The sequence below is a fragment of the Pinus tabuliformis genome, chromosome 2_2, assembly GCF_031772625.1.
Source record: "Pinus tabuliformis cultivar Carrire ecotype Pingquan chromosome 2_2, CPIR1, whole genome shotgun sequence".
Classification (NCBI taxonomy): domain Eukaryota; kingdom Viridiplantae; phylum Streptophyta; class Pinopsida; order Pinales; family Pinaceae; genus Pinus; species Pinus tabuliformis.
This window is the reverse complement of record NC_142300.1, coordinates 1029452281-1029478659: the sequence shown is the minus strand read 5'-3', so window position 1 is coordinate 1029478659 and position 26379 is coordinate 1029452281. Positions and strand designations below refer to the sequence as shown.

The 26379-nt window shown below is 35.1% G+C and overlaps 1 protein-coding gene across 1 annotated transcript in view; it reads left to right on the top strand.

Annotated features, from left to right (window-relative positions):
* The window catches only part of LOC149196858 (GDSL esterase/lipase At2g04570-like), an 87417-nt gene extending 62363 nt beyond the window's left edge, over positions 1 to 25054 (top strand). Inside the window, exons 3-4 of the mRNA XM_089408463.1 lie at positions 24265 to 24366; positions 24431 to 25054. Of these exons, the coding sequence (XP_089264589.1) occupies positions 24265 to 24366; positions 24431 to 25054 (726 nt within the window). The remainder of the gene's footprint in view (positions 1 to 24264; positions 24367 to 24430) is intronic.
* Positions 25055 to 26379: the final 1325 nt, after the last annotated feature.

The following is a 26379-nucleotide window of genomic DNA, read 5'->3' as shown; positions in this document are numbered from 1 at the left end:
GGATCGACTTGTACTTCGAGTGAAGATCGGACGAGATTGAAGACCCTGGATCTAGTTTCATCCATCCGGGCTGCGATATATATTCAAGAAAAATAAAAACATTGACATGTACAGCATTGCAACACAGATAATCATCCTACCAAAAGGATGATGACTTCATCAGAATCATCAGTCTACCATCAGACGATTGTCTGTCCTATGTACAAAAAAATGAATTTATAAAGCTGAGCATGGGAATGCCCACCTCAGCTAGATCATGAAAACAGTATGAAGATAATGTATTGTATTGTATCTTATTACAGGTCTCCTCCCAGCATTGAAAGAACTTCGGATCCTCCTAATAAAGCATTTCACCCGATAAACGGCCTCATACTTTAGGGGCCAACTGTTATAGACCTTTTTGTGCCTTACAGCTCTAAGCATGAAATGTCCATAATCAAAGGGATCCTAAGTCCCTAGAAGTGTTGTTCCTACCCCTAGAGGAACAAGGTCAACCAATTACAGCTTCTCCCAGAAGTTCTCCACCAGAAACTGCTCAGAATCAGTCAAATCAGGATCATTTCAGCTGCTCCACTAGCTACCTGTGTTGCATAGCACCCAAGTAGACTAGCTAGGTGCGTTGCAACGCACCTAAATGCACTACCATGGTGCGATGAGCGGGAAATGACAAATGGCAGTGTCATTCCGCGAGGTGGACAGACAATGGAAGCTTCCAGAAACTTCCCCAATGACACTTGCCTCACTGAGTTCGACCAAGGATGAGTAAGAGGCTCTCAGTCTCCAAGTGGAAGCAAGAACAGACAGAGAGAGGCCACAAGTCAAATCATAAGCTGACTCATCCTCTCTGCATACATCTATATATGGATCCCTCATCCCAGAGATCCAGGGGGCTGGAATTTTGTACATTGCAGAGAATTGATGTTGGCTTTGAGATTGAGATCAGTGCATTGGGTGATTTATGCTTTGTTGGAGGTGAAGAAGGGATTCCTTTGCTGGGAGGTTGATGCTGGATTGAGACTCACTTGGTTGTATCTCATCCTGGATCTTCTTGTTATATCAATAAAACTATTTGAGTTTCTCCTACATGCTTGTGTATCATTGATGTTTTGTTGCATTAGTATGTTTAGCTTAAATCTGATCCTAAGCTATTTATGAATGTAAATCCATGTCTTTGTGTAGTTTTCCTCTTCTGTGATCTTGCAGGAACTTGGTGAAGCTGAGTAAGTAAAGGAGCAGGTAGCTGGAAGCTGTCAAAGAGGAGAGAGATTGGATCAAAGAACTAGCGCAAGACACAGGTTAGTTCATCCTATTCCTCTTCATTTACAGTTCATAAAGAAGAATATGAAAATAGTTTTCCTTGTTTTTTGCTAAGGCACTGTCACACCTTAGTGGGATAGGGGCGTTCTGAGTATACACTTTTCCAAACAACAATTAGCTCACCACCTTCACCATCAAAAGCATGTCAAAGAGTTTTTCACATCACATTGGACCAAGTGTGCGTGATATCTTGCATGGCTTGCTCAAGCCATGTTGTCTCACATGAGTACATGTGCATTGTAATGTTGAGTCATGTCAAGTGTAATTCAAGTGTCAATAGTTGGATGTAACAGTCATAGAGTAGGTGAAGAGTCATGAGGATAGTTGAACTATCACAAAGGTGAGTGTCAAGGGTCACCCCACCCTTTTCTATAAATAGTCCCTCATAACTCATTGTAAAGGATTTTGGTCAGCCAAGCTTCTGAAAAGACTATCATGGAAAGAGATTGGACAATATTGTAAGGCACCTTGGCTTCTCCACTATACGGAGCTAGTTCATCTCTCTGGAGGAGCAGGTGGATGTGGTTGTAATGTTTCATTTTTCGGGCTAGAAGATTTACATGGATGTACTATATGATTGTGACTTATACATATTTATATAATAAGAGCTAGCACATTTTCATGGATATGTTGTTACTGTAGTTGGGCTACTCCGGTTCCCTTAATAATATATGTTGTTTAACTTACGTACTTGTGTATGAATTGATTTGTATGCATTTATATGAATCTTGTTATTAATGTGTTGTATATGTTGTTAATGTTGTCACCATCCGTATCGACTTCTCTTCTAGGCATCAGACAAACCTTTCACATGAACCATGTTGTAAGTACCATCACACTCATCTCAGACTAATCTGTGAGTGTTGTACATGTTATCTTACCTTGTATGATGTGATTGTCACCTCCGAGTGGACTGCTCCATGGAAGCTATGCATGTCATTTTGTGTTGTGTGTTCCTAGCTGAGTTGGGACTGATCCCTTTCAACCTGGAACTTGCCTTCACCTTCATCTCCCTTCTAAGTGTTAGAACCACTCATGCACCTTCCTTGAATCACTGCATCAGTCACAGCATCGCTACTAACAGAGTTATCTTACTTGCCTCTGTGAGACATCACGGTCAAGACATTACTTTACTTGCCTCTGTGAGGTTTAATTGGGACTTCTTACCGGGGAGATCCCCTTGGAATGTTGGCAGGTCCAACATCATCAACATTTATGGTGCTAGAAGGAGGTCCAGGTGACAAGATGAGTCCTCACATCTGTTTTGAATCTCTACACATCTATCATGGTTCACTACCGAACTTCTCTTCCAGAATGTATGGCTTATGGAAACGATTTTAGCATCTCCGAATAGCTCTTGAATAGCTTGTCTCATAAAAATTTTGATGGTGGAGGTTGCGTAGCATTGGTAAGGCACATGGTTAGCATTGTAGGCTCATCCAAAAGACATGGATTCTTTGAAGAATACATGATATGCGTGTTGTTCATCTACACGTTTCAATGCACTGGTGTGACACGCTGCTTGAAAAATATATTCATTCTATTGCTCATCTGGTCATAGAGATAGACCATGATTTCAATCACTTTAACCATAAAGCACTTGATCAAGAAATTATGAAATTATGAAAGGCACTTGATGAATTTGTTGATCAGTTTACACATGCTTTTGTAACATTGCATACTGATTTCCAAAGGTGAGATTGATTAGGAATATGTTTATGGGAGATTTGAATATCTTCTTCGCATATTCGAACCCTAATCAACACACTTTGGTGATGGAGCTATGCAATCATAGGCAGGCACAGTTGCTATCATAAGTGACTTCCTACCTTCACCTCATGAAACATCTCGACCACTGCGAAGTGATGTGGGAGAACATGCTCACACATTTGTTTAATTGTCGCGTCCTCCCACCCCTCCTGCTCTTGATATCTGTCTAGATTTGGCTTGCAAGCCTCTTGGTTGTCACGTGGATTCATTCCATCAACCTCTGTCCCCATGTTCTATTGATCCTTCGTATTATATTGTCTTGTGTTCTTCCATTCCAGACTCCTCACTTGCTATCAACGAGAATCAAGTTGTCGAAGGAGTTGGTGTTATGCAGCCATCTTGTGTCATCATTCATGAGTGGGTGCAGGAATCTAATGAAGAACCCACGGTGAATGATGACTCACTTCCACCCGTGCCTCGTCTGCTTTATCCCAACATTCCTTGTGATCATTCCACTCCTGATTTCCCCTCTAGAAACTCATTTCTGGATGTTTCTACTTCGGGTCATTCGCAGGACACATTGAATATCAATCTGTCATTACAATGCAGAAAGGGCACATCTTCCTCTGGAGATCCTTCCAATCTGTCATTTCTAAAACAATAGAGGGTGAACATCTTTGCTTCTCATCTACCCCTTTGCCCAATTCATCAAATCATGAGGATGCTAACAAAAATCCTGAATTTTCTAATCTTAGTTGTCGTGATCTCCCTACTTCTTCATCTAATCATGATGTTTATTCGATTGTTGTTAATCTATCTAAGAGTCAAGACACTGGCCTACAATGATCTATACGTCAACGAAGTCGAAACCCCGCAAACTGTCGAGGCACTTCAGCCTGAGTTTATGGTTATGTCAGGCCCTCGCTGTCCTGATGTTGGTTTCACTTCCATCAGGAAATCATTGAAACAGTCAAGGCTCCTCATCACTCTCTGCTTCGCATTGAATATCAAGCAAACACCCAGATTCCGCTTCCTCCACTCGAACTACATGATCCTATCGCTCATGCCTTCGAGGAATCGTACACAGCAAGCAGACATGCACAACATAAGTGGTCTACCTTTTTCACGTTTTCTGGCATGTCACTATCAAGAGAATGCATACACTCGACATCTACATGGAGTGTAGCACAACACCATGCTAGTTCAACACAGTGCATGTCATGCACTTTCACTCATCCTTGTTTTGTGGTCACTTGTAAGCTTAGAGTGTGTCCATCTTCATCATTATATCTTTCATGCTTGCTGGTTTAGGAAACTGTGATGTTCGCAAACTGTGCCTTCACCAACATGGGTCAACCAATGTGCCAGTGGCTGCATTGGAAGTATCACTTCATGTGAGATGACCCATGCACTATTAGCTCAGGGGTAGGAGTAGTGTTTTCTTTTGAGTTGTTTTCTTGCATGCATGTTTGCTTCTTTCTTTGTGTGTTTGCCTGTTATTATCCATAGGTTAGTTTCGCATGGACCTTGTGCAACTCTTGAAACAACCTGGGTAAATTACAAGAGGACTTGTACAATTATTGTTATCTATTGTCCGCTCTCTTATGTAAGAACTTGTTGTCTTTAGTCTATGATACATCAATGGAAAATACGTGTTGTTCGAAGTGAACCTTGGTGAAAACACAACACTTGCACACTCACTAATATCGCCTACTCTAGTAAGTTGTTTTTGGGGTACTCCTTGTCAAATTAGTTAAGTAGAGTAAGGTGAGGGGTAAAAGCATAAAAATCACATCAGAGGTATACATAAACTACTTCTCTGAAGGAACAACCTCTTCTTCTCTCAATAATTCAGGATCGCTATTTCACATATGAAATGAATAAGTTCTATGCACAGTTATGAAGATGAAAAATGAAAAAAATGAAAAAGTGAAAAAGGTTTTAAAAAAATGAAAAATGAATAAGGAAAAAGAAGAGAAAGGCTTCCTGTAGAAAGAGGTGATGTAAGTAACTCCACCGGGTACTGACCAGGCTTGCTTGTAGTGGAGCCATGCTTGTGTTTCTACGTGATTCTGCCAAGGTATTGTTCAGGCCCACTGGTAGTAAAGCAACACCACAGATGAAATTAAGACTCTCACGACTATACTGCTTTTTCATCATATATTCCTCAACCACAATCAAAACATCTTAAATCAAGCAGTCTAGAAACAAAGACGAAATGAGAACTGAACCATACTTTTGGAGGTGTTAGACTTGCTTTTCATGAACAAGGTCCCTGCCAACCTTTCAAACCAACATTTCTTGTCTTGTCAAGTACACACCCACCCTCCAAAATCTTTCCTTAACTTCATTTTAGAGACTCCCTGCCAACCTTTCACACCAACATGTCTTGTCTTGTCAGGTACACAAGCTTCAGTGATTTTCTTGTAGAATGACAGCTTGTCCATTAAATCTCGTTGCATCCCGCTCACAGGCTATTTCACCGGACTTGGTCCAGCTATAGGCTAAGAAGCTCCCTCAATAAATTTCACAATTATGGAGGGAAACCAGCCTTACCTCCAAAAATTATGCAATTCTATCTCATAGCTTGCTCAGCTCTAGAATTGTGCAAATCTACTTGTCTCTGTTCACTGGAAAAATTATGAAATTCCTCCTAGTAGGATTGCTCATCCCAAAAATTTCACAATCCTCGGTAGTGGTTAGTTTCTCTTCCCATAAATTGTGTAATCCCTCTCAGTAACCAATCCAGTTCCCTTCCAGAAATGTGTATTTTTCCTCCTAGCTGAACATTGAACTGTTGCATGTGCAATTTAGTTGTCTGGTTCCCTCCGGGAAAGAGAAAAATTGATTTTCATGCATGGGATGCTCCTTGCAAGGTAGCATGCAAAGGAATCCCTTGATTTAGTGATATATTTTTAGAAGTTGGAGGTTATATGCAAGGATCATTTCAGAGACTTCCGACCAAGTGTCACTCTTCCTAGATTTGTGGCATGCACATCACAACCTTGATCTTATCGAAACTCATCAACTAGACACTACAGATCTCATTCCTCACATAGACCTTGCATATCTGACATCCTACATTGCATCTAGGAGTCGTCGGTGCATTCAACTCAAATGTCTTAGGGTAAGCCCACTGCTCATGACTTGCACTACATTTTTGGCACTTTTTGTGTTTTTCTTCGTATGAATGATGTCTTCTTGATTTTAGTGAATGTTTTCTATCGTTTGCATGCATACTAGCTTGTACTAGCACCATTTTAGTTTTCGTTTTCATCTCATGGTTGTTGCATGCATGACATTGTTTTGCATGGAGGGTCACCATTGCAACAACTCGTTTGACACACATGAATGATTTCCTATTTTCTGAATCCTACACTTTCTTTTTGCATGAATGATCATTCACTCTCATTTGCACTAATATCACCATGCATTCAGACTTCTCGTGTTTTCAGTCACCCGTCGACCAAACTGAGTTGCCTTGACGTGGACCATGCCTTAGCCGGCTAGCACTGCACATTTTCGGAAGTGAATACTTTGCCTTCCCTCCATAAATTACGCAAGTATATCCAGCCATTAAGCTCTAGACTTCCATTTCGCAATTCTTAGAGGTAGTTTCCTGTTGGCGCCAAAAACTGTGCAATGCAGTTTGCTGGTTGCATGTCATTGCTGACTGAAATTATGAATTGCGCAATTTTAGCCCCCAACAACCACAACTAGACTTTGCATTGCACAGTTCTACCAGTCAATTAGCCTCTTGAAAGTCCAGAATGTGCCTTGCACGTTTTGGTAGTCAGTCTCCTGACCTCCCAGTGGAAATTGCGCGAGCTTCATGATCAGTCACATATGTATGTTGCAAGTCAATTCTCAATTTTGTTTTTGTTCTCAACTGACATATTTCTTCCCATGAGTGTTGCCATGTCTCCAGGTATCACAAGTTTTCATCTGCCTATCAGTAGCCCAAGTACAATGGTTTCCAAGAGAGCTGAGTAGAAGACACTGTTTAGAGCACACTTCAGGATGTAGTCGATTAAGTGTCTATGAACTTTCCTACCCACAAAGATATCAAGATGTTCCTAGACAAGGACATCAAGATATGATGACAACATCATCATAGCAAGTAGCACCATGAACAACAACTGAAGGAAATAAACTACATGCAACAAATGCAAGAGGAAGTTTGTTGACAACACAAAGGGACAACAAATTTGCAAGCTCAAGTTGATCCACTGGTGATGAAAGCAACTTTGGACACTATGTAGAAATTTTGAATAATTTAACACATATTCAACAAAGATTATCCTAATCATGTACTATTGCGGAATACATACACAATACATAAGCTCCTCTATATTGATCATCAATATAGCAGCATCAATAATAATAAAACATCAAGAGCATTCACACATTAACACAGTATGTAACCCGGGGAAAGCATCTCGCTAAAAACCCCACACTATCTGTATATTAATGATTGAGACCATGTAACATTACAAAGTATAATGCTTATCACAATTAATCTAGTACCAGCTCCACCTGTTACACACAATACAACTAAGATCTGATCTCCAAATCTATTCCACTGCTTTCCTGCCTCCACTGCTCAATACCTGCTCAAGAATGAATGAGAATGGTCTACCAAACTCGTATTTCACCTCCAATGAATCACTCACAATGTGTAAGACGTGAGCAGAAGCTACAGACTGGGCAAATACATGAGAAAACTCATTGGCATACTCAATCCCTTGATTGTGCAAGATCTGATGCACAACTATAGTCACAACTGATAGCAATCTGATTCTCTAACACCTGTCCCTACTGAACTGAACATGCACTGACATGAAACTGAGTTAAATGATGTATTCTATAGTTGTATTATGAGTTAATAATTATTTTAACAACTCATCATTAGTCTATCTGCAGTTAGACTAACTATAACTAGTTTAACCAAGTCAAACTGAACACAACTCCATCAACTCCACAATCAACTCCACCAAACTCAACTGATTGAGTTCTAACTGAAGTCATGCATGCAACAACTCAACTGACTCATAAGAAAAGCGTATTTCCTTTTGACAGGTGCATGGGCCACATCTGTAGCTCAAACTGAAGTGCTCCAAGAGAATAAGATCAAGTTTATAGTCTAAATATTATTATGAGACAATAATATTTGACTTTTCTATTTTTGACAACCAGTCTAAAAATAGACTTTGATCACCCACACTGTGGTCACCCACACTTTGGTCACCCACATTGTGATCACTCACACTGTGATCACCCACACTGTGATCATCCACACTATGATCATCCACACGGTGATCAAAAATAGAACTTGCGCCATAATTTTCCTGCGGGCCCACTTAGTGAAGGCGACTCTTTTCACTAAGCTCCATCATCTTGTTGCAATCTCAACACGCTAAGGCTATGAGGTGACAACATGCATGAATGTCACATGAAGACAAAGAACGGAACAGAGAAGGAGTTTCATGTGCTAAAGAAGCAACTCAAGGAAGAACAGGAGCTGCATAGGCGAGAGAATGAGTTGCAACAGAAATAGGTACAATAGCGGGCTCAACCTGCACTCACAGATGAAACTTCACCCGTACAATTTATAGTTCCATCCCAGCAGCTAGCATGGAGCAGACATACTAAGCAGTGTTGTTAATCGCATGCAAGGGAATTGGGAAGCATGCATGTCATTGTGTGCACACATGTGATCTAACCCATCTGGCACACTCACTAAGGAAAAGACATGAAGGATGTCCTACTGGAGTTGAACATGCAGTTGATAGTTGATGAGCATGACCACCAACACACACTAGAATATCAACACGGACACTATGCATCAATGTTTTGCCAATTTGGACACACCCAAGAAGACCATGTGGATGTTAATGGACGAGTTGGATGGAGGAGCCACATTAATGCACCGGGATGCAACGGAGGCAAGAGTTTGCTGCAGCAAGATGTCACCATGGAGCGCATGCACACCATCACAGATGACCAAGTTTGACATCATCTCACCACCTTCACAATCACAAGCATGGCAAAGAGTTGGTCTCACCACAATGGACTGAGTGTTAGTGATGTCTTGCATGGCTTGCTCAAGCGATTTTGTCTCACATGTGCACATCTGCATTGTAATGTAACATCTTGTCAAGTGGAAGTTCAAGTGTCAATAGTTAGACGTAATAGTCATAGAGTAGATTAAGAGTCATTAGAGTAGATGAAATGTCACAAAGCAGAATGTCAAGCGTTAGCCTACTAGGCAAAGCTAGTATATCTCTTTAGAGGAGCAGGTGACAGTGACTCTATCATTCCATTGTTGCAACTAGTGGTTGGACATTGTATTGTATGAATGGAATTTACACTTCTTAATGTAATAGAGCCAATAGGTTTCATGGATATGTCTTATTGTATTCCATCTATCTTGTTTATTCTAAATGATATATGTATGAATCTTACTAAAATGTGTTGATTAGTTTAACCATCACATTGGATTGTTAGCTAACTTGCGTTCGAGTTTGTGATGCATCTTCGCTCATGTGTTCCCTTCCAAGCCATGTGCTTTCATAGGTTTCCAAGGGGTGCACTCACCCCACTCTCCATGTGTTAGAACCTCTCATGCACCTTCCTTGGCTTGCTGCAGCTATCAAACCCTTTCTACCATTAGAGACATCTTAGTTACCTTTGTGCGAAATCACAGTAAAGGAATTATCGTACGACCCACTGTTGGGACTCCTACACCAAATGGTCTGAGGTATAGTTGGGACTTCTTACCATGTAGATCCCCTTACATGTTGGCAGGTCCAACATCGTCAACAAGATGTTAAAAATTACAAAATTTAAACTATGGATAAACACTCTTATGTGGATACAATGACATGATTGAAAGGAGAAGCTTATAACAGAATAATTAAACAATTGATAGTCATGCAAAAAGCATGGTCATCATATTAAGACAATATTAATCTGGTTAGAAGGTAATGCATATTGTAGAAGAATATGTGAAGGAGTCACAAATTCTCACAACTAAACTATGACAAAATCAAAGAAGAATTTACCCTATATTTGGGATAATCTGGGGTGTAATTTGTTTTGGATAAGAAATCCAAGATTAAATTATGATCCCTTAATAATCCTTAAATGAATATATGATCAAGGCTAAAACTAATCATTACACCAATGATAAACATACAAGTTGCTGGACAATTATAGTGTGGGGAAGAGAGACTCCCTAGAAAACTCTAATGAAACAAGATCCTAAGAAGGGATGGGAGACATGAAAGACAAAGTTTTATACGTAATATGAGACTAAGTACTTTAAAATTGTCTTTTAAGTTAAATGTGACTATATTGATCAACGAACATGCAAGGGATGATGAAATTAGCCTTGGATATGGGTTGTCAATAAATGAATCATTTTAATAAGAAAATGATCTAAATACACCTTCATGAAGGAAACAAAAACCTTATCAGAAAATTATGCATAGTTAAACATGCATATGTTGGAATCCATGGGATTCTAATTGAATAAAGCATGAGTCATAAAGTACATGATAATCTAACCTAAACGAAGAATGATATTGTCACGTGGGTGTGAAAATATGATACAACCTATTTTCAACATCATATATTAATAATGACGGTATGATAAGAAGGACATTGAATTGACATCAAAATTACACCTAGTATACATACATAATGGAAATCTAGAAGCAAGTCTTGATGCTTCTTCAGAAAATGCCTCTGAGTTAGTAAGCAGAAAATGGGTAAAGAAAAAATATTTTTTCATAATTACTGCTCAAAATGATGTAAAAATATAATGTTAGCATAACACATGCATCAAATAAGATAAGTGATTATAACCGATCTCTTGGTCTAAAGGATGTGAAATGGTGAATAGTTATCTTTCACTTATAACTCCTATTTGGGAAATCTATGTAGGTGCATAATGTTTAGCCAATGACATTTAGACCTACATGAAACTTATCATAACCAACAAAGGTGTTGGAAGAAGGAAAGCATATGAAATGATTGTTTAAAGTGTGGGACATTAGTTAGGTACCGAAAAAATATATTCTTGGTTAAAGAAAGGCCAAGAAGTATAATAAAATTTAAATCTCTATGAGAGAATGAGTATTAGAGTGAATAATGTACTTAATGGTATATTCCGTTGTTGTTAAAACCTTGTATAGGAGATAGATTTAATCGCAAAACTAAAAGTTATGGGTATGATTGAGTGATAGTGGGCATGATGACTATTATGATACTATTAGATTGATATTGTTGCAAACACATGACGTAGGAAAATGATTGCTAAATAATGGCACTTGAATAGTATGACATAAAAAAACTTTCATTGGATTAAAAAATGAAACATGTTAATGAAAATTCCTTATCAATTGAGGACAAATGTTCTACTTACCATAAATACATGAAGGAATGTTTGGCATACTAAAAACATGATTAAAATCATGTGGATAAGTCTATGTCATGAAGGTGATGCTATGGACATTGGTAGGATATGCAGTAGTACAGATTGTACTATGTACAAGCAGTAAATATTGTACTAGTATGTATAGATGTATGGCATGATTAAACATGATATGTATAGCTATGTGTGTATTGCACCTTGTGTGCAGGTATGCATGAAGACACTGGGTGGGTGTTTGGAAGGGAAATTGACCTAGAGGTTGCATAGAAGAAGGAAACTAAAAGGGGACTCAAGGATAAATAACTGTGGTTTATTTTAAGTTGTGTACATATGATTATGATGGTTTTATATGAGATAACCTGTTATGATATGTTATGCACATTGATTTTGAAAATATGCAAGTTGACATGTTGCAAGCTAAGGAGTTGCAGAAAGCAAGTGCTCGGAAAGGAAACAAAGGCTTGGAAGGATGCGGGGAGAGAACATACATTCTTGAAATAAAATGAATAATGAGAAATATAAGCCATAGCTACTTTAGCAGTATTGTTTATGAAGCTATTGATTATGGTAAACTTAGTTGAATTTCTGCATCTAAAATTTCTTACAAATTGTTTAAAACTAATGTTACAGGTAGCTAGGGAAGGAGAGGTGTTGGGAGCACTCCTTGTAACTGATATATATATATATATATATATATATATATATATATATATATATATATATATATATATATATATATATATATATATATATATATATATATATATATATATATATATATATATACATACATTTTCATTAGATGGCAAGGCCATAGAAGTTGTGGGTTCAGAGACAGCTACCTGTGAACTAGGATGCAGTAATACATCAAGGATGCTGTAAAATTTAAGGGGGTGAGTATGTAACACCCATCCCTTGTGCGATAGACTATTGTAAACCTAAGTTAAGAAAATTTAGGTGTGATGTGTAATAGGGAAAGAAAGTATATATTATTAAAAAAATAATAAATAAATCACTTGGAAAAGCGAGACACCAAGAGATGAGATTCTTGCCAGATCCCATTAAGGAATGGGATAGGAATAAATATTTCATGATAATCTTCTATATGTGATTCTAGATAAGCTGGATGTATTGGAGATAAATTTCCATCGGATGGATTGGATATAGATATCCATCAAGGAAGAGACATAAAATACTTGTGGGAGATAAAGGCAAGCTTTTATGAGGAAAATCCTAGCGGGAGATAAAGGCAAGCTTTTCTGAGAAAGGCCTAGGAAAATGGGAAAAATCCGTAAAAGAGGGATGCCGCTAATGGAAACTATATGATGAAGGAGAGTATTAAATACCCAATGCATAGATCAATTCGAGGTAGTTGATCCATCGAAAGAACCTCAGCTCAAGGTGAATCAGAGGTGATTCATGATTGGTGGTGGTGCTCCACTCTCCAAGTGATGTTTTAGTGGGATTCATTTGCGTAAAATGTTCTATATAATGTTTTATTCCATCTTTGTTTCAAATTCATTTAGCTTATGAAAGAAATTACATGATTCTTCTAGCTATGAGAATGATTGAAGGAATTACACGTGACTATTACACATGAGTAAATTTATTTGTGTTCATGGCATTTATGAGATAATGTTATATGGGTGCATGTGACAATTTTGGCATAGCAATGCAATTCTAATTTAGGTTATTAAAGGATCAATGTGTAGATCTTATGTAGTATTGGTATATCTAATCCCTTGTTAAGGTAAATAGTCACGCGTGAGCTTCTATGTAAAATGGTTAACAACAGTTAAGGCTCGAAGGTATAAACTAAGGTACATATTATCTAGGCTATACAATTGCAGCGAGGGTATCTTCTAAATCTTTTTGTGCATAATATATATTGCAACATCCATTTGATTTCGATAAAGATAATTAAAAGGTGTTTATTTTAATGCTTTCATTAATGTTTCTATGAAATTAAGTTTATGAGATGCTCATATATAGATTATTGTGTGAGATAACTAATGGCATGAGATGTTGTTTCACGAAGTTAGGGGATAATTCTCCTAAATGATATAGCAAATGGTTCAATATTTTCTAAACCATGCATGTCAAAAGAATTGTATCATATGATGCTACTCTAACTTCTTTTGCATGTTCCATAAAAGCTATATCACTAAACATTTTAACTATGCATGTAGGATTATGATCATGATTCCTGGCCATGCTGCTATGCTGGTTACCATAAGCTCAAAGAAATGTTTTGTTATTGCTTATCTAGGGTTTCAAATGCTTGTGTGAGGTTGTCAAAGAGTGTTGTTGGATGCATGCTATAATTAAATTCTCTCTCCCAATTGTGAAGTATGAAAAAAGAATGACTCTCATACAAGTCCTATAGATGGACCTGAGAGTCCACATCATGGATTGACCTTTGTTGTTGTTAAATGGGTAAGACTATGGGTTATCTTATAAATATTATATAATGACAGACTAAATATACTCTAGGCGAGGGCCAAATCTTAAATATAGTTAAAGAAAAATTTCCAGAATATGGAGCCTGGTAGCTAATTCTCAGGGTAGGCTTAGGAGGTATGTTAACTTTTCTTCATATTAAATTCCAATATATCTCTCAATATGCATTTATATAGAAGTTCCATACTTTCTTGAGTTATATAAAATAGTTAAGCATGGTCTATATTAGAATTAGCCTTGAGGAATTTATATTTACAACAAAATGAAAGGTTCAGATTGCAAGCCAAGTAAATATTCTTCCTCTAATACAAGATCTAATGAAAAATATGAAAAGTTTACCAATTTTCATTTTCTTAAGGCTTCTCATCTCCTTTTCTAAATGTCTCTATGCTTCGGATGTGTGTTCCTTTAGCATATTGACGCATCGATATGTATATTACATTGCTTGACACGTTGGTCATCCATTCAGGCATTTCGAATTTAATGCAATCATTTTCCTGAAGTCCCAAATTATCCCATTGATGGCTTCTGTAATTTATGATTGACAATTCACCACCTATTTGATTATGAGTATTTATGATCCAGCTACTTCGAAGCCCAAACAATGAACGAAGAATAAGTGTATCTCAATAACACATTGATATAACGTTTGAGGCTAGGAATTCTTCTTCTTGTGATGTTTCTTTTGAAAAAGATTTTCCCTATAAGAAAAGACATATACTATTTACATGACCCAGTTTCCTCCATTGACACTGTGATTGGTTAGATTCATCAATCATTAACTTTTAGTTCCATTTTTTTGTATCTTCCAATATAAAAATCTTTTATTCCCTATTATATACTCAATATATTATGTTTTTTTTCCTCAATATATATGCCCCGATATCCTAAAGTGAAACCCTCCATATGAATGCACATCCTATGGTATTGCTCCCCAAGTGAAGCCCCCGTGTAGTAATAAGGATTTATATTATTACTAAATTTGACAATATTTTTACCCAAATGAAGCCCAATGTGGTAATAAGGATTTAAATTATGACTAAATTTGAAAATTAACTTGGTTTTATGATTTTATAATAAATAGTCTTATTTAAAGAAAAAACAAAAAATAAATTCATTTTTCTTATCAATTTCAAAGACTAATTTTGAAGTTATGCTAGAAAATCAAGCATTCATTTTGATAGCTCTCTCCATGGGTGTAAACACGTCTTAACATATGCTACTTAATGCACATGGAAAGAGGTCAAATGTGGTTACAATGTGTTGTACCTGTTTCCTGTAGGCAGTACTTGGCTGCGAAAACTACACCAGGAAACTAGCTCAACCACCCTTTAGGTTCAAGCTGTCCCTTGAACCACAGGGGGCTTCCTCAATGTTTAAGAGGCTTTGTTTAACATTGTTCATCTGTCACTAAACAACAACCTATGGAGCACAATGGCCAGCTTCATGGTTTTAATTGGGGTTGGTTGGCGATTAATGACAATCCCTAATCATGGTTAAATGCCTTTCTCACAATGTCTATTCTGAAATTTTCAACTTCCATCCTAACAGAATGACTTAGCTTTTTCAAGAATTATGGTAGAAGAATGTAAGGAGATTCCTAGTAATTAAGTAGTCAGACAGACTTCTTAACAACTAGAGAAATTTGGATGCGTGTAGAAGATTTTTACATGCCAACAAAACACATTGCAGAGTATTCAAGAAGGCCAAACTGAAAGAAATTATAAGAGGATCTATTTCAGACAGATAGTGCAATATGCTAATCTATTTTGAGGACTATCGGAAGGCATAAAGTAAAAACGAGTCAAAGAAGAGTTATCTTGGACAAACAGTCCAATAAGCTAATCTCTTTCTAAAGGTTATGGTTTTACAGGGGATTTAAGAATAAATTGATATTCAATATGCACTTATCCAGGCCCTCCTATAAATGCTTGAACATGTGCAGAAAACAAATATGGAAATACTAAAAAAAATACAAGAAACACAAAATTTTGTCAAACCAGAACAATAAGGCTTTCATTAGAAATCAAATAAGAGAATCTATTACAAGGTGTAGATTCTTGGCATCAAAAGCCCACCATCGTTTATTACAAATACAACAATATATAGACTAAATATCCCCTAAACTGTTACAATAATCCTGGAATGAAATTCTGAACTGTATATTAAAAATAAATAACATTTCCTTATTTATTGCAGGAAATCTGGAGTTGGTTGAATGACTCCTAAAAATCTGCAAAATGATCCTCAATCTGTTGTTATTTTATTGTTTTGAATGCTAGTATCTCCATGCCTTTAATGTTCTGAATTTTGATATTTCCATGCCTCTAAAATCTAGAACCCGCCATTTTCCTTTCAATTGATATTTTTGTGCCTTAAATCTAGGGTTTGTGAAGATGTTGTTGAAGATGTGTTCGGAATGCTTTTATGTCACTTTTTGACAATGCTTTGCTTATTTAAAAATCATAAATGTTTTCAAATATTTCATGAATAAATTTTGTATTTTGATGAATTTAGTAAATAAATTAAATTATTTCCTCAAATAAAAAATTCATGGATAAATTCACCCACTTATTTGAAATTTTGTGGTGCTTTTATTTTTCATGTATTTACAAAACTATGTGTGGTTTTGTAAATCCATGTCCTATTTCTCCTTCCTCGTAAAAATTCATTTACTTTCACACTGTAAATTTCCTTACTGTGAAATTCATTTACAGATTAAAAAACCATATGTGGTTTTTTAAATCCATGTTTTGTTTTCTGTAGTTCGTAGAGTATTTTAATCTTCTCTTTCACTTTCACTCTGTAACACTTAACTTGATTTCACCATGCCTGTAATTCTTTTTACTTTTGTAACTCTAACTTCAATTTCAAATGTATTGACGTAAATATCTTTTTGTTCTCCCCTACAATAATTTTATCAATATATCATTTCAAGGCCTCTCTTTATTCATTTTCATGCACCGAGAATTTATTTTACCTGTAGTTGTAACACAATAACTTGTAATTCCATTTTACCCACTTTTCCTTCCATCGTGAAATAAATTTATTTCATAATTGTATTCTCGCCATAAAATTCTAATTAATATGGGGTATGCTTTTAGAGACCCCTCCTTAGTATTAAATGGTTTTGGACCTGGGGGTCGGAAATAATGAGATGGTGACACATAGTTAAATTCTAATTAATACGGGGTATGGTTTTCAGTCCCCCTCATTAGTGGTAAATGGTTTTGGACCTGGGGGATCTGACATCATGAGATGGTGACGCATAGGTTTGGGAATCTACCATTAAAACGAATTTCCCAATCCCTCCCCCAAGATTAACGAGAAATGGCCAAGGGGGGTCCAAAATCACTTTTTAAATGTTGGATTAAATTACCCATATCTCGAGGCATGAAAGATAAGGGGAGTTTAATTAGTTAAATGCGGGGTGGGCCATAGGATTTGACCTTTAGCTTTGAGTGCGCTTATGATTTTAGCTTATGATTAGGATTAAATTTTATTTTTATAATATAATTTTAATTTTAAATAAATATTTTCATAAAAATATATAATTATATTTTTATAAAAATAAAAATAATTTTTAAAATTAAAATTATTATATATAAAAAATAGATAAATCATTCAAAAGAATAAAATTTATATGCGCCCTTACTATTGAAGTCGTAAGGAAATGGCAATTTCACATTGAAAATTTTTAATTTTCAATGTGCCAAATTATGTTACAACATTGGCTCCAATGGGGATTTCTTCCCCCTGTGGGATGTAGAGAACTAATGAACCAATTGGCTTTAATGTTGGGCATGAAGTCACACCATAAAACCATCAAACATTTATGTGCCATCTTATTTAGAAATATAGCTAATCCCCATGGAGTAGTGCAATCATTTGAATATCCTGCACACTTCGACCTGCAACTGTGAAATGCAACCATATGCTTGCACTAATTTGGATACTCTTTCATACTGAAATCTAAAAACTTCTAGACGCAAAATATAAGCTGTATTATTATATACTCTTCAAATCACACCATTCATTGAACAATGAACATGTTGATCAATTGCACACTAGAACTCTGAATATGTCTTCAATTCCCACACATTTGTCTAACTGAACTACAAACTTTACACTATTAGGTGTAATCTTCTTTCCAATGTAACCAAGTGCGGAGTGGATTTATTGATAAATAACATTGCCAGCAATTGAAAATATGAAGAATATATACAATATGAACATAAAATCCTATGGAAAACGTATCACATAGGTGTACTATAAAAGTTGCTTCCTCTATAGACATGTTAGATTTCTGATCATGGCTAAGAGGAGAAAACATATATTGTTGATTTCAAGTATCAATGAACCTGGCATAGCTATAAGGGCAACTGAAATTAAAAAATAGTGGGATCATTTTCATAGTGGAATCACCATATGAGAAAGTGGAGTCGCCAGGTGAAAATAATGCAACCAATAGTAGTGCCTCTTCCTTGTTCACTAGCAAGAAATTGATCTAAAATTTATTGTACTTCAATGAAAAATATCTTCGTTATTTCATTCCTTGGCAATGACACCAAATGTTGTACTTGTTTCCCGTAGGCAGTTCTTGGCTCCAAAAACTACGACAGAAACCAACTCAACCAGCCTTTAGGTTCAAGCTAGCCCTTGAACTAGGGGGGGCTACCTCCATGTTTAAGAGGCTTTGTTTAATGTTGTTCACCTGTAATTGAACATCAGTCTATGAAGCATAATGGCCAGATTTATTGTTTTAATTGGGGGTGGTTGCCGATCAATGAAAATCCCTAATCATGATTAAAGACCTCTCTCACAGGGCCCCTTCTGAAAGTGTCAGCTTCCATCCTGATAAAGTGACTTATCTTTTTGAAGACTTATGGTAGAATCATGTAAAGAGATTCCTAATAATTAAGTAGTCAGACAGACTTCTTAACAACTAGGGAAATTTAGATGCTTGTAGAAGATTTCTATAGCCCAACCAAACACGTTGCAGAGTATTCAAGAAGGCCAAAGTTAAACCAATTCTAAGAGGAGCTATTTCATATAGATAGTCTAATAAGCTAATCTCTTTTGATGCCTATCAGAAAGTATAAAGCAAAAACTAGTGAAAGATGCGTTATCTTGGACAAACAATCCAATAAGCTAATCTGTTTCTAAAGCTTATAATTTTGCATGGTATTTAAGAATAAAATGATACTCAATCTCCACTTACCCAGTCCTTCCTATAAATGCTTGAAGATGTGTCGAAAACAGATATGGAAATACTGGAAAAACATACAAGAAATACAAAATTTTGTCAAACTAGAGCCATAAAGCTTTCATTAGAAATCAAATAAGAGAAGCTATTAAAAGTGTAGAGTCTTGGCATCAAAAGCCCACTCTTATTTATTACAAATGAAACAATATATAGACTAAATATCTTCTAAACTATTACAATAATCTTGGAATGGAATTCTTAACTGTATATCAAAAATAAATAATATTTCCTTATTAGTTGTAGGAAATCTGGAGTTGGTTGAATGGCTGCTAAAAATCTGCAGAATGATCCTCAATCTGTTGATCTTTTAATGTTTCAAATGTTGACATCTCCATGCCCTTAAAATATAGAGCTATTGTTTCCGCCATTTTCATTTCAATTGATATTTATGTGCCTTTTGTGCCTTGAAATCTGGGGTTTGTGAAGTTGTTGCTAAAGAACTGTTTGGAATGCTTTTATGTCACTTTTTGACAATCCTTTACTAATTTCAAAATCATTAATGTTTTCAAATATTCCATGAATAAATTCGCTATTTTGATGAATTTACTAAATAAATTCAGAAATTATCTCCGAAAATAATAAATTTATGGATAAATTCATCCACTTATATGAAATTTTGTCGTGCTTTTATTTCTTATGTATTCACAAAACTACGAGTCTGTGTCTTTTTTTCTATAGTTGGTAAAGTATTTTACTTTTCTATTTTACTTTCACACTGTAAATTTCCTTTCTGTGAAATTCATTTACAGATTAAAAAACCATATGTGGTTTTGTAAATCCATATGGTAGAGTATTTTACTTTTCTCTTTTACTTTCAACTCAAACTAAGACTGTAAATCGATATGGTAGAGTATTTTACTTTGCTCTTTTACTTTCAACTCAACCTAAGACTGTAACGTCATTGCTTGTTTCCTATAGTTGGTAGAGTATTTTACTTTCAAGTCAATCTTATTTCAAGATTGCAACTTCATTTCACCATGCCTGTAAATTATTTTTACTTTTGTAACTTTGACTTCAATTTCACATGTATTGATGTAAATATATTTTTGTTCTCCTGTACATTAATTTCATCAATATATGATTGCAAAGCCTCCCTTTATTCATTTTCATGCACAGAGAATTTATTTTACCTGTAATTTTAATACATTAACTTGTAATTCCATATTACCTACTTTTCCTTCCATCATGAAATAAATTTATTTCATAATAGTATTCCCACCATAAAATTCTAATTAATACGAGGTATGTTTTTCAGGCCCCCTCTTTAGTGGTAAATGGTTTTGGACCTGTGGGGTCTGAAATCATGAGATGGTGACACATAGGTTTGGGAGTTTGCCATTAAAACAGCTTTTGGTTGACAAATGGCGAAGGGGGGGTCCAAAATCACTTTTTAAACGTTGTATTGAATTACCCATATCTCGAGGCATGAAACATAAGGAAAGATTAATTAGTTAAATGAGGGTTGGGCATTGGATTTGACCTTTAGCATTGAGTGCACTTATGATTTTAGCTTATAATTAGGATTAAATTTTATTTTTTATAATATAATTTTAATTGTAAATAAATATTTTCATAAAAATATATAATTATATTTTTATTAAAATTAAAATAATTTTTAAAATCAAAATTACTGTATATAAAAAATAAATGAATCATTGAAAAGCATAAAATTTATATATGCACTTAGTATTTAACTTAGAAGGAAATGCCAATTTCACACTCAAAATTTTTAATTTTTAGTGTGCCGAAATATGTTACAACATCGACTCCAATGGGGACAGCTTCCCCTGTGGGATGTGGAGAACGAGTAAAACAATTGCCTTTAGTGTTGGGAATTGAGTCACTCCATAAAACCATCAACCAATGATCTTCCATCTTATGTAGAAATATAACTAATCCCCATGGATTAGTGTTGTTATTTGAATAGCCTGCACACTACAACCTGCAACTGTGAAATGCAACCATATGCCTGCAATAATTCGGATACTCTTTCATACTGAAACTTGAAAAATTTTAGACTCAAATACACACCATTCATTAAACAATGAACACGTTGATCTATTGCATACTGCAACTCTGAATATCTATTCAATTCCTACACCTCTATCTAACTGAACTAGAAACTTTACACTATTAGCTGTAATCTTCTTTCCAATGTAACCAAGTGTGGAGTGGATTTATTCACAAACCACATTGCCAACAACTGAAAATCTGAAGAATATATACAATAGAACATAAAATCCCATGGAAAACGTATAGTCATAGTTTTACTATAAAAGTTGCTTCCTCTGTAGACATGTTAGATTTCTGATCATGACTGAGAGGAGAAAACATATAGTTTTAATTTCAAGTATCAATGAACCTGTCATAGCATTAAAGGCAACTGAAATTTCAAAACAGTGGGATCGGTTTCCCAGTGAAATCGCCATATGATAAAGTGGATTCCTCAGGTGAAAATAATGCAACCAATAGTAGTGCCTATTCCTTGTTCACTAGTAAGAAATAGAGCTAAACTTTATCGTACTCCAGGGAAAAATATCTTCGTTACTTCGTTCCTTGGCAATAACACCAAATGTTGTATCTGTTTCCCATAGGCAGACATTGGCTACAAAAACTATGTTAGGAAACTAACTCAACTAGCTTTTAGGTTTAAACTGGCCCTTGAACCAGAGGGGGATCCCTCAAAGTTTAAGAGGCTTTGTTTAACGTTGTTCACCTATCACTGAACAACATCCTATGAAGCAAAATGGGTAGATTTATGGTTTTAATTGGGGGTGGCTAGTGATCAATGACAATCCCTAATCATGATTAAAGGCCTCTCTCACAGGGTCCCTTCTGAAAGTTTTAACTTCCATCCTGACAGAATGACTTAGCTTTTTCAAGAATTATGCTAGAAGAATGTAAGGAGATTTCTAATTATTAAGTAGTGAGAAAGACTTCTAAACAACTAGGGAAATTTAGATGCGTGTAGAAGATTTCTACAGCCCAACAAAACACATTTTAGAGTATTCAAGAAGGCCAATTGAAAAAAATTATAAGAATAGCTATTTCAGATAGATAGTCCAATAAGATAATCTCTTTCGATGGCTATCAAAAGGCATAAAGCAAAAACCTGTCAAAGAGGATTTATCTTTGAAAAATATTCCAATAAGCTAATCTTTTTCTAAAGGTTATGATTTTACACGGGATTTAAGAATAAATTGATACTCAATCTACACTTACCCATACCTTCCTATAAATGCTTGAACATGTGCAGAAAACATATATGGAAATACTGGAAAAACATACAAGAAACACAAAATTCTGTCAACCCAGAGCCATAAGGCTTTCATTAGAAATCAAATAAGAGAAGCTATTACAAAGTGTAGAGTCTTGGCATCATAAGCCCACCATTGTTTACTACAAATAAAATGATATATAGACTAAATATCCTCGTAAACAGTTACAATAATCATAGAATGAAATTCTGAACTATATATTAAAAATAAATAATATTTCCTTATTAGTTGTAGGAAATTTGGAATTGGTTGAATAATTGGTAAAAATTTGCAGAATGATCCTGAATTTGTTGATATTTTAATGTTTTGAATGATGATATCTCCATGCCTTTAAAATCTATAGTTGTATTTGTTGATATTTTAATGTTTTGAATGATGATATCTCCATGCCTTTAAAATCTATAGTTGTTGTTTCCGCCATTTTCCTTTCAATTGATATTTATGTGTCTTGAAATCTGGGGTTTGTGAAGTTGTTGCTGAAGATCTATTTGGAATGCTTTTATGTCACTTATTGACAATGCTTCACTAATTTCAAAATCATAAATGTTTTCAACTATGCTGTGAATAAATTTGGTATTTTCATAAATTTACTAAATACATTCAGAAAGTAGCTCCTCAAATAATAAATTTAAGGATAAATTCATCCACTTATTTGAAATTGTGTCATGTTTTTTATTTCCCATGTATTTACAAAAATATGTGTGGTTTTGTAACTCCATGTCCTATTTCTCCTTCCCTGTAAAATCTCATTTACTTTCACACTGTAAGTTTCCTTTCTGGGAAAATTATTTACGGATTAAAAAACCATATGTTGTTTTGTAAATCCATGTCTTGTTTTTTATAGTTGGTAGAGTATTTTACTTTTCTATTTTACTTTCACACTATGAAATTCATTTACAGATTAAAAAACGATATGTGGTTTTGTAAATCCATGTATTGTTTTCTATAGTTGGTACAGTATTTTACTTTGCTCTTTTACTTTCACCTCAACCTGATTTCACACCTATAACTTGATTTCACCATGACTATAAATTATTTTTACTTCTATAACTCCAACTTCACACCTGTAAGTTGATTTCACCATGACTATAAATTATTTTTACTTCTATAACTCCAACTTCAGTTTCACATGTATTGATGTAAATATCCTTTTGTTCTCATGTACATTAATTTCATCAATATATGATTGCAAAGCCTCCCTTTATTAGTTTTCATGCACTGAGAATTTATTTCTCGATTCACCATGACTGTAAATTATTTTTACTTCTATAACTCGGACTTCAATTTCACATGTATTAATGTAAATATCTTTTTGTTCTCTTGTACATTAATTTCATCAATATATGATTGCAAAGCATCCCTTTATTCATTTTCATGCACCCAGAATTTATTTCACCTATAGTTGTAACACATTAACTTGTAATTCCATTTTACCCATTCTTCCTTCCATCATGAAATAAATTTATTTTATAATAGTATTCCCGCCTTAAAATCCTAATTAATACAGGGTATGGTTTTGGGGCCCCCTCCTTAGTGGTAAATGGTTTGGGGCATGGGGGGTCTTAGGAGTAGTCTACCTAGGCGGTAGAATGGCCCATTTTCTGTCACCATCCGGAAAATCGTCTGGCTCCAGCCACCGGGAATGTCTCTGCCCTCCACCACCCTCCCCTAACTCCGCCACCCTCTTTCTCCACTTCTCCGCCACCCTCCCTGGCAATCCTAACATTCCCTGCCAAGGCCTGACAAAAAATCAGATTCGGATCCTCAGGGGAATGGGGCCTGACATCCCCTGACAGACTACTCCGATCGGGGACGAGCTATTGCAGATCCGTGTGACAGCGGATAGAAATAGAAAGCATGTTTTCCTGATCCGTGTGACAGCGGATGAGGATCACAATGTCAGCCGTCGATTAGAAGTAGAATTTGGACGGTAGAGATCTGTGGCGCGTAATTGAAATTTAGGCTTCCAGAATTATTAGTGATTCCTTGTACTACATTGCTACAGGCAATGCTGATTTTGGTGTCAGCTATTTTAATTTCAATCCTCCCAACCTTCGACTTAACCGGGCCACGCAGTTCACTATCTCCCAGTATGTAGATTTTCTCATCAACCAGGGCGCTCGCTATATACAGGAAGTTTACAATCTGGGGGCGCGGAAAATGCTAGTGGCGGGGCTGTCCATATTGGGTTGTTCACCTTCAGAGAGGGCATACCTAGCTTTTGCAGGAAGGCCATGCAACGAAAGAATAAACGAGGCCTCATACGAGTTCAATCAGAAATGGGAACCCACACTTGCTAATCTACAGGCCTCTCTCCCTGGCTCTACAATAGTCTACTCAGACATTTATACCATTGCAGTGCAGGCAGTTCAGAATCCACTCTATTACGGATTTCAGGAGGTAACAAGAGGCTGCTGCGGAACTGGGCTTGCTGAAGTCGGACAACAGTGTCGCCAGGCTGCTCGTCTATCTTGCCCTGATGCAGACCGATTCATATATTGGGATTTTGTACATCCAACACAAAGGATGTATGAAATTAATGCAGACCTAGTTATGGAGCGAGATATTCCCGCGGTGCTTAATTAGAGAGGCCATGACAATCATGGCATATTTTATTTCTGAGAATAAAATACGTAACAATTTTGATATGTATTAGTGGTGCTCAACATTGTTATTTTGGTAGCAAACAACTGGCTTAATGAAATTTCATTAAGCGGATTCAGCCAAAATGCATGTTCGCTTTTTATTATATACGTAGAGTTTGATTGCTGAAAAAAAAAACTCAACGTTTGACGAAGGATGGAGTTTGCCAAAATTGCACTGGTTATAACAATCACTTGGAATACACACCAACGTTCATACGAATCAACTCTGGCTTCTATTCACATTTTTAAAACATATTTCCGAACAAAGGGCAAGTTTTGACATGACGACAACTTTTCAGGACTGTGATCATTGGATATACAATTTATTAGATTTATAATTGAATAAAAAAGTCAAATAAATATTAATATTATTTTTAAATATTTAAATTTAACCTTCAATATTAAATTAAATTATTCATTCAATCTAAACTTTTTTGAATAATCATAATCATATACATGGCTACAATACTTTTTATTTTTCGTTGTTGATTGATTATATGATTAATTCAATGTCTCTCGTCAACATGACCATCACTTATATAACATTCAGCATATCTTACATTATGTAATTCAATATTATATTATAGGGCAGTATTTTAAAGAAATAAACTTAATTGGTAAAATATATTTTTTATTTCGAATAAAAGCTATAATAATTTTAAATAATGATAATTTTATTTTAAATATTAAATAAAAAAATTATATTATTTAGTATATTTTAAATATTATTGTAGTAATGAAACGAAAAAATGATACCTAATATAATATAATGAAAAAATATTTTAAATATCAAATTAATTATTATATTTATTTTATGTAAGGTTAAATAATATCATATTAAAAATAATAAAATAATAATTATATAAAAATAAATAAATATAATTTATTTAAAATAAAAATATATAAATTAATTTTAAAATAAATTTAAATTTATTGAGTTTAATTAATATATTTTGAAATTATGTTATTAAAATTGTTAAAATATATTATATTTTTTGAAAATTATTATTTTTTTTATTAAAATCATATTAAAGGGAAAATAACAAAAAAAATATTAAGGTGGAGTTGCGTAAACAAAATCACACAAAATATTAAGATGAAGTTGTGCCAAAAAAATCACAAAACATTAAGATGAAGTTGCCCAAAGCAAACACAAAAAACATTAAGATGAAGCCCACCAATAAAATCATAAAAAATATTAAGATAAAATTGCGCAAACAAAATATTAATAATGAAAAGTCACAAACCTAAAATCCTTAATATTAC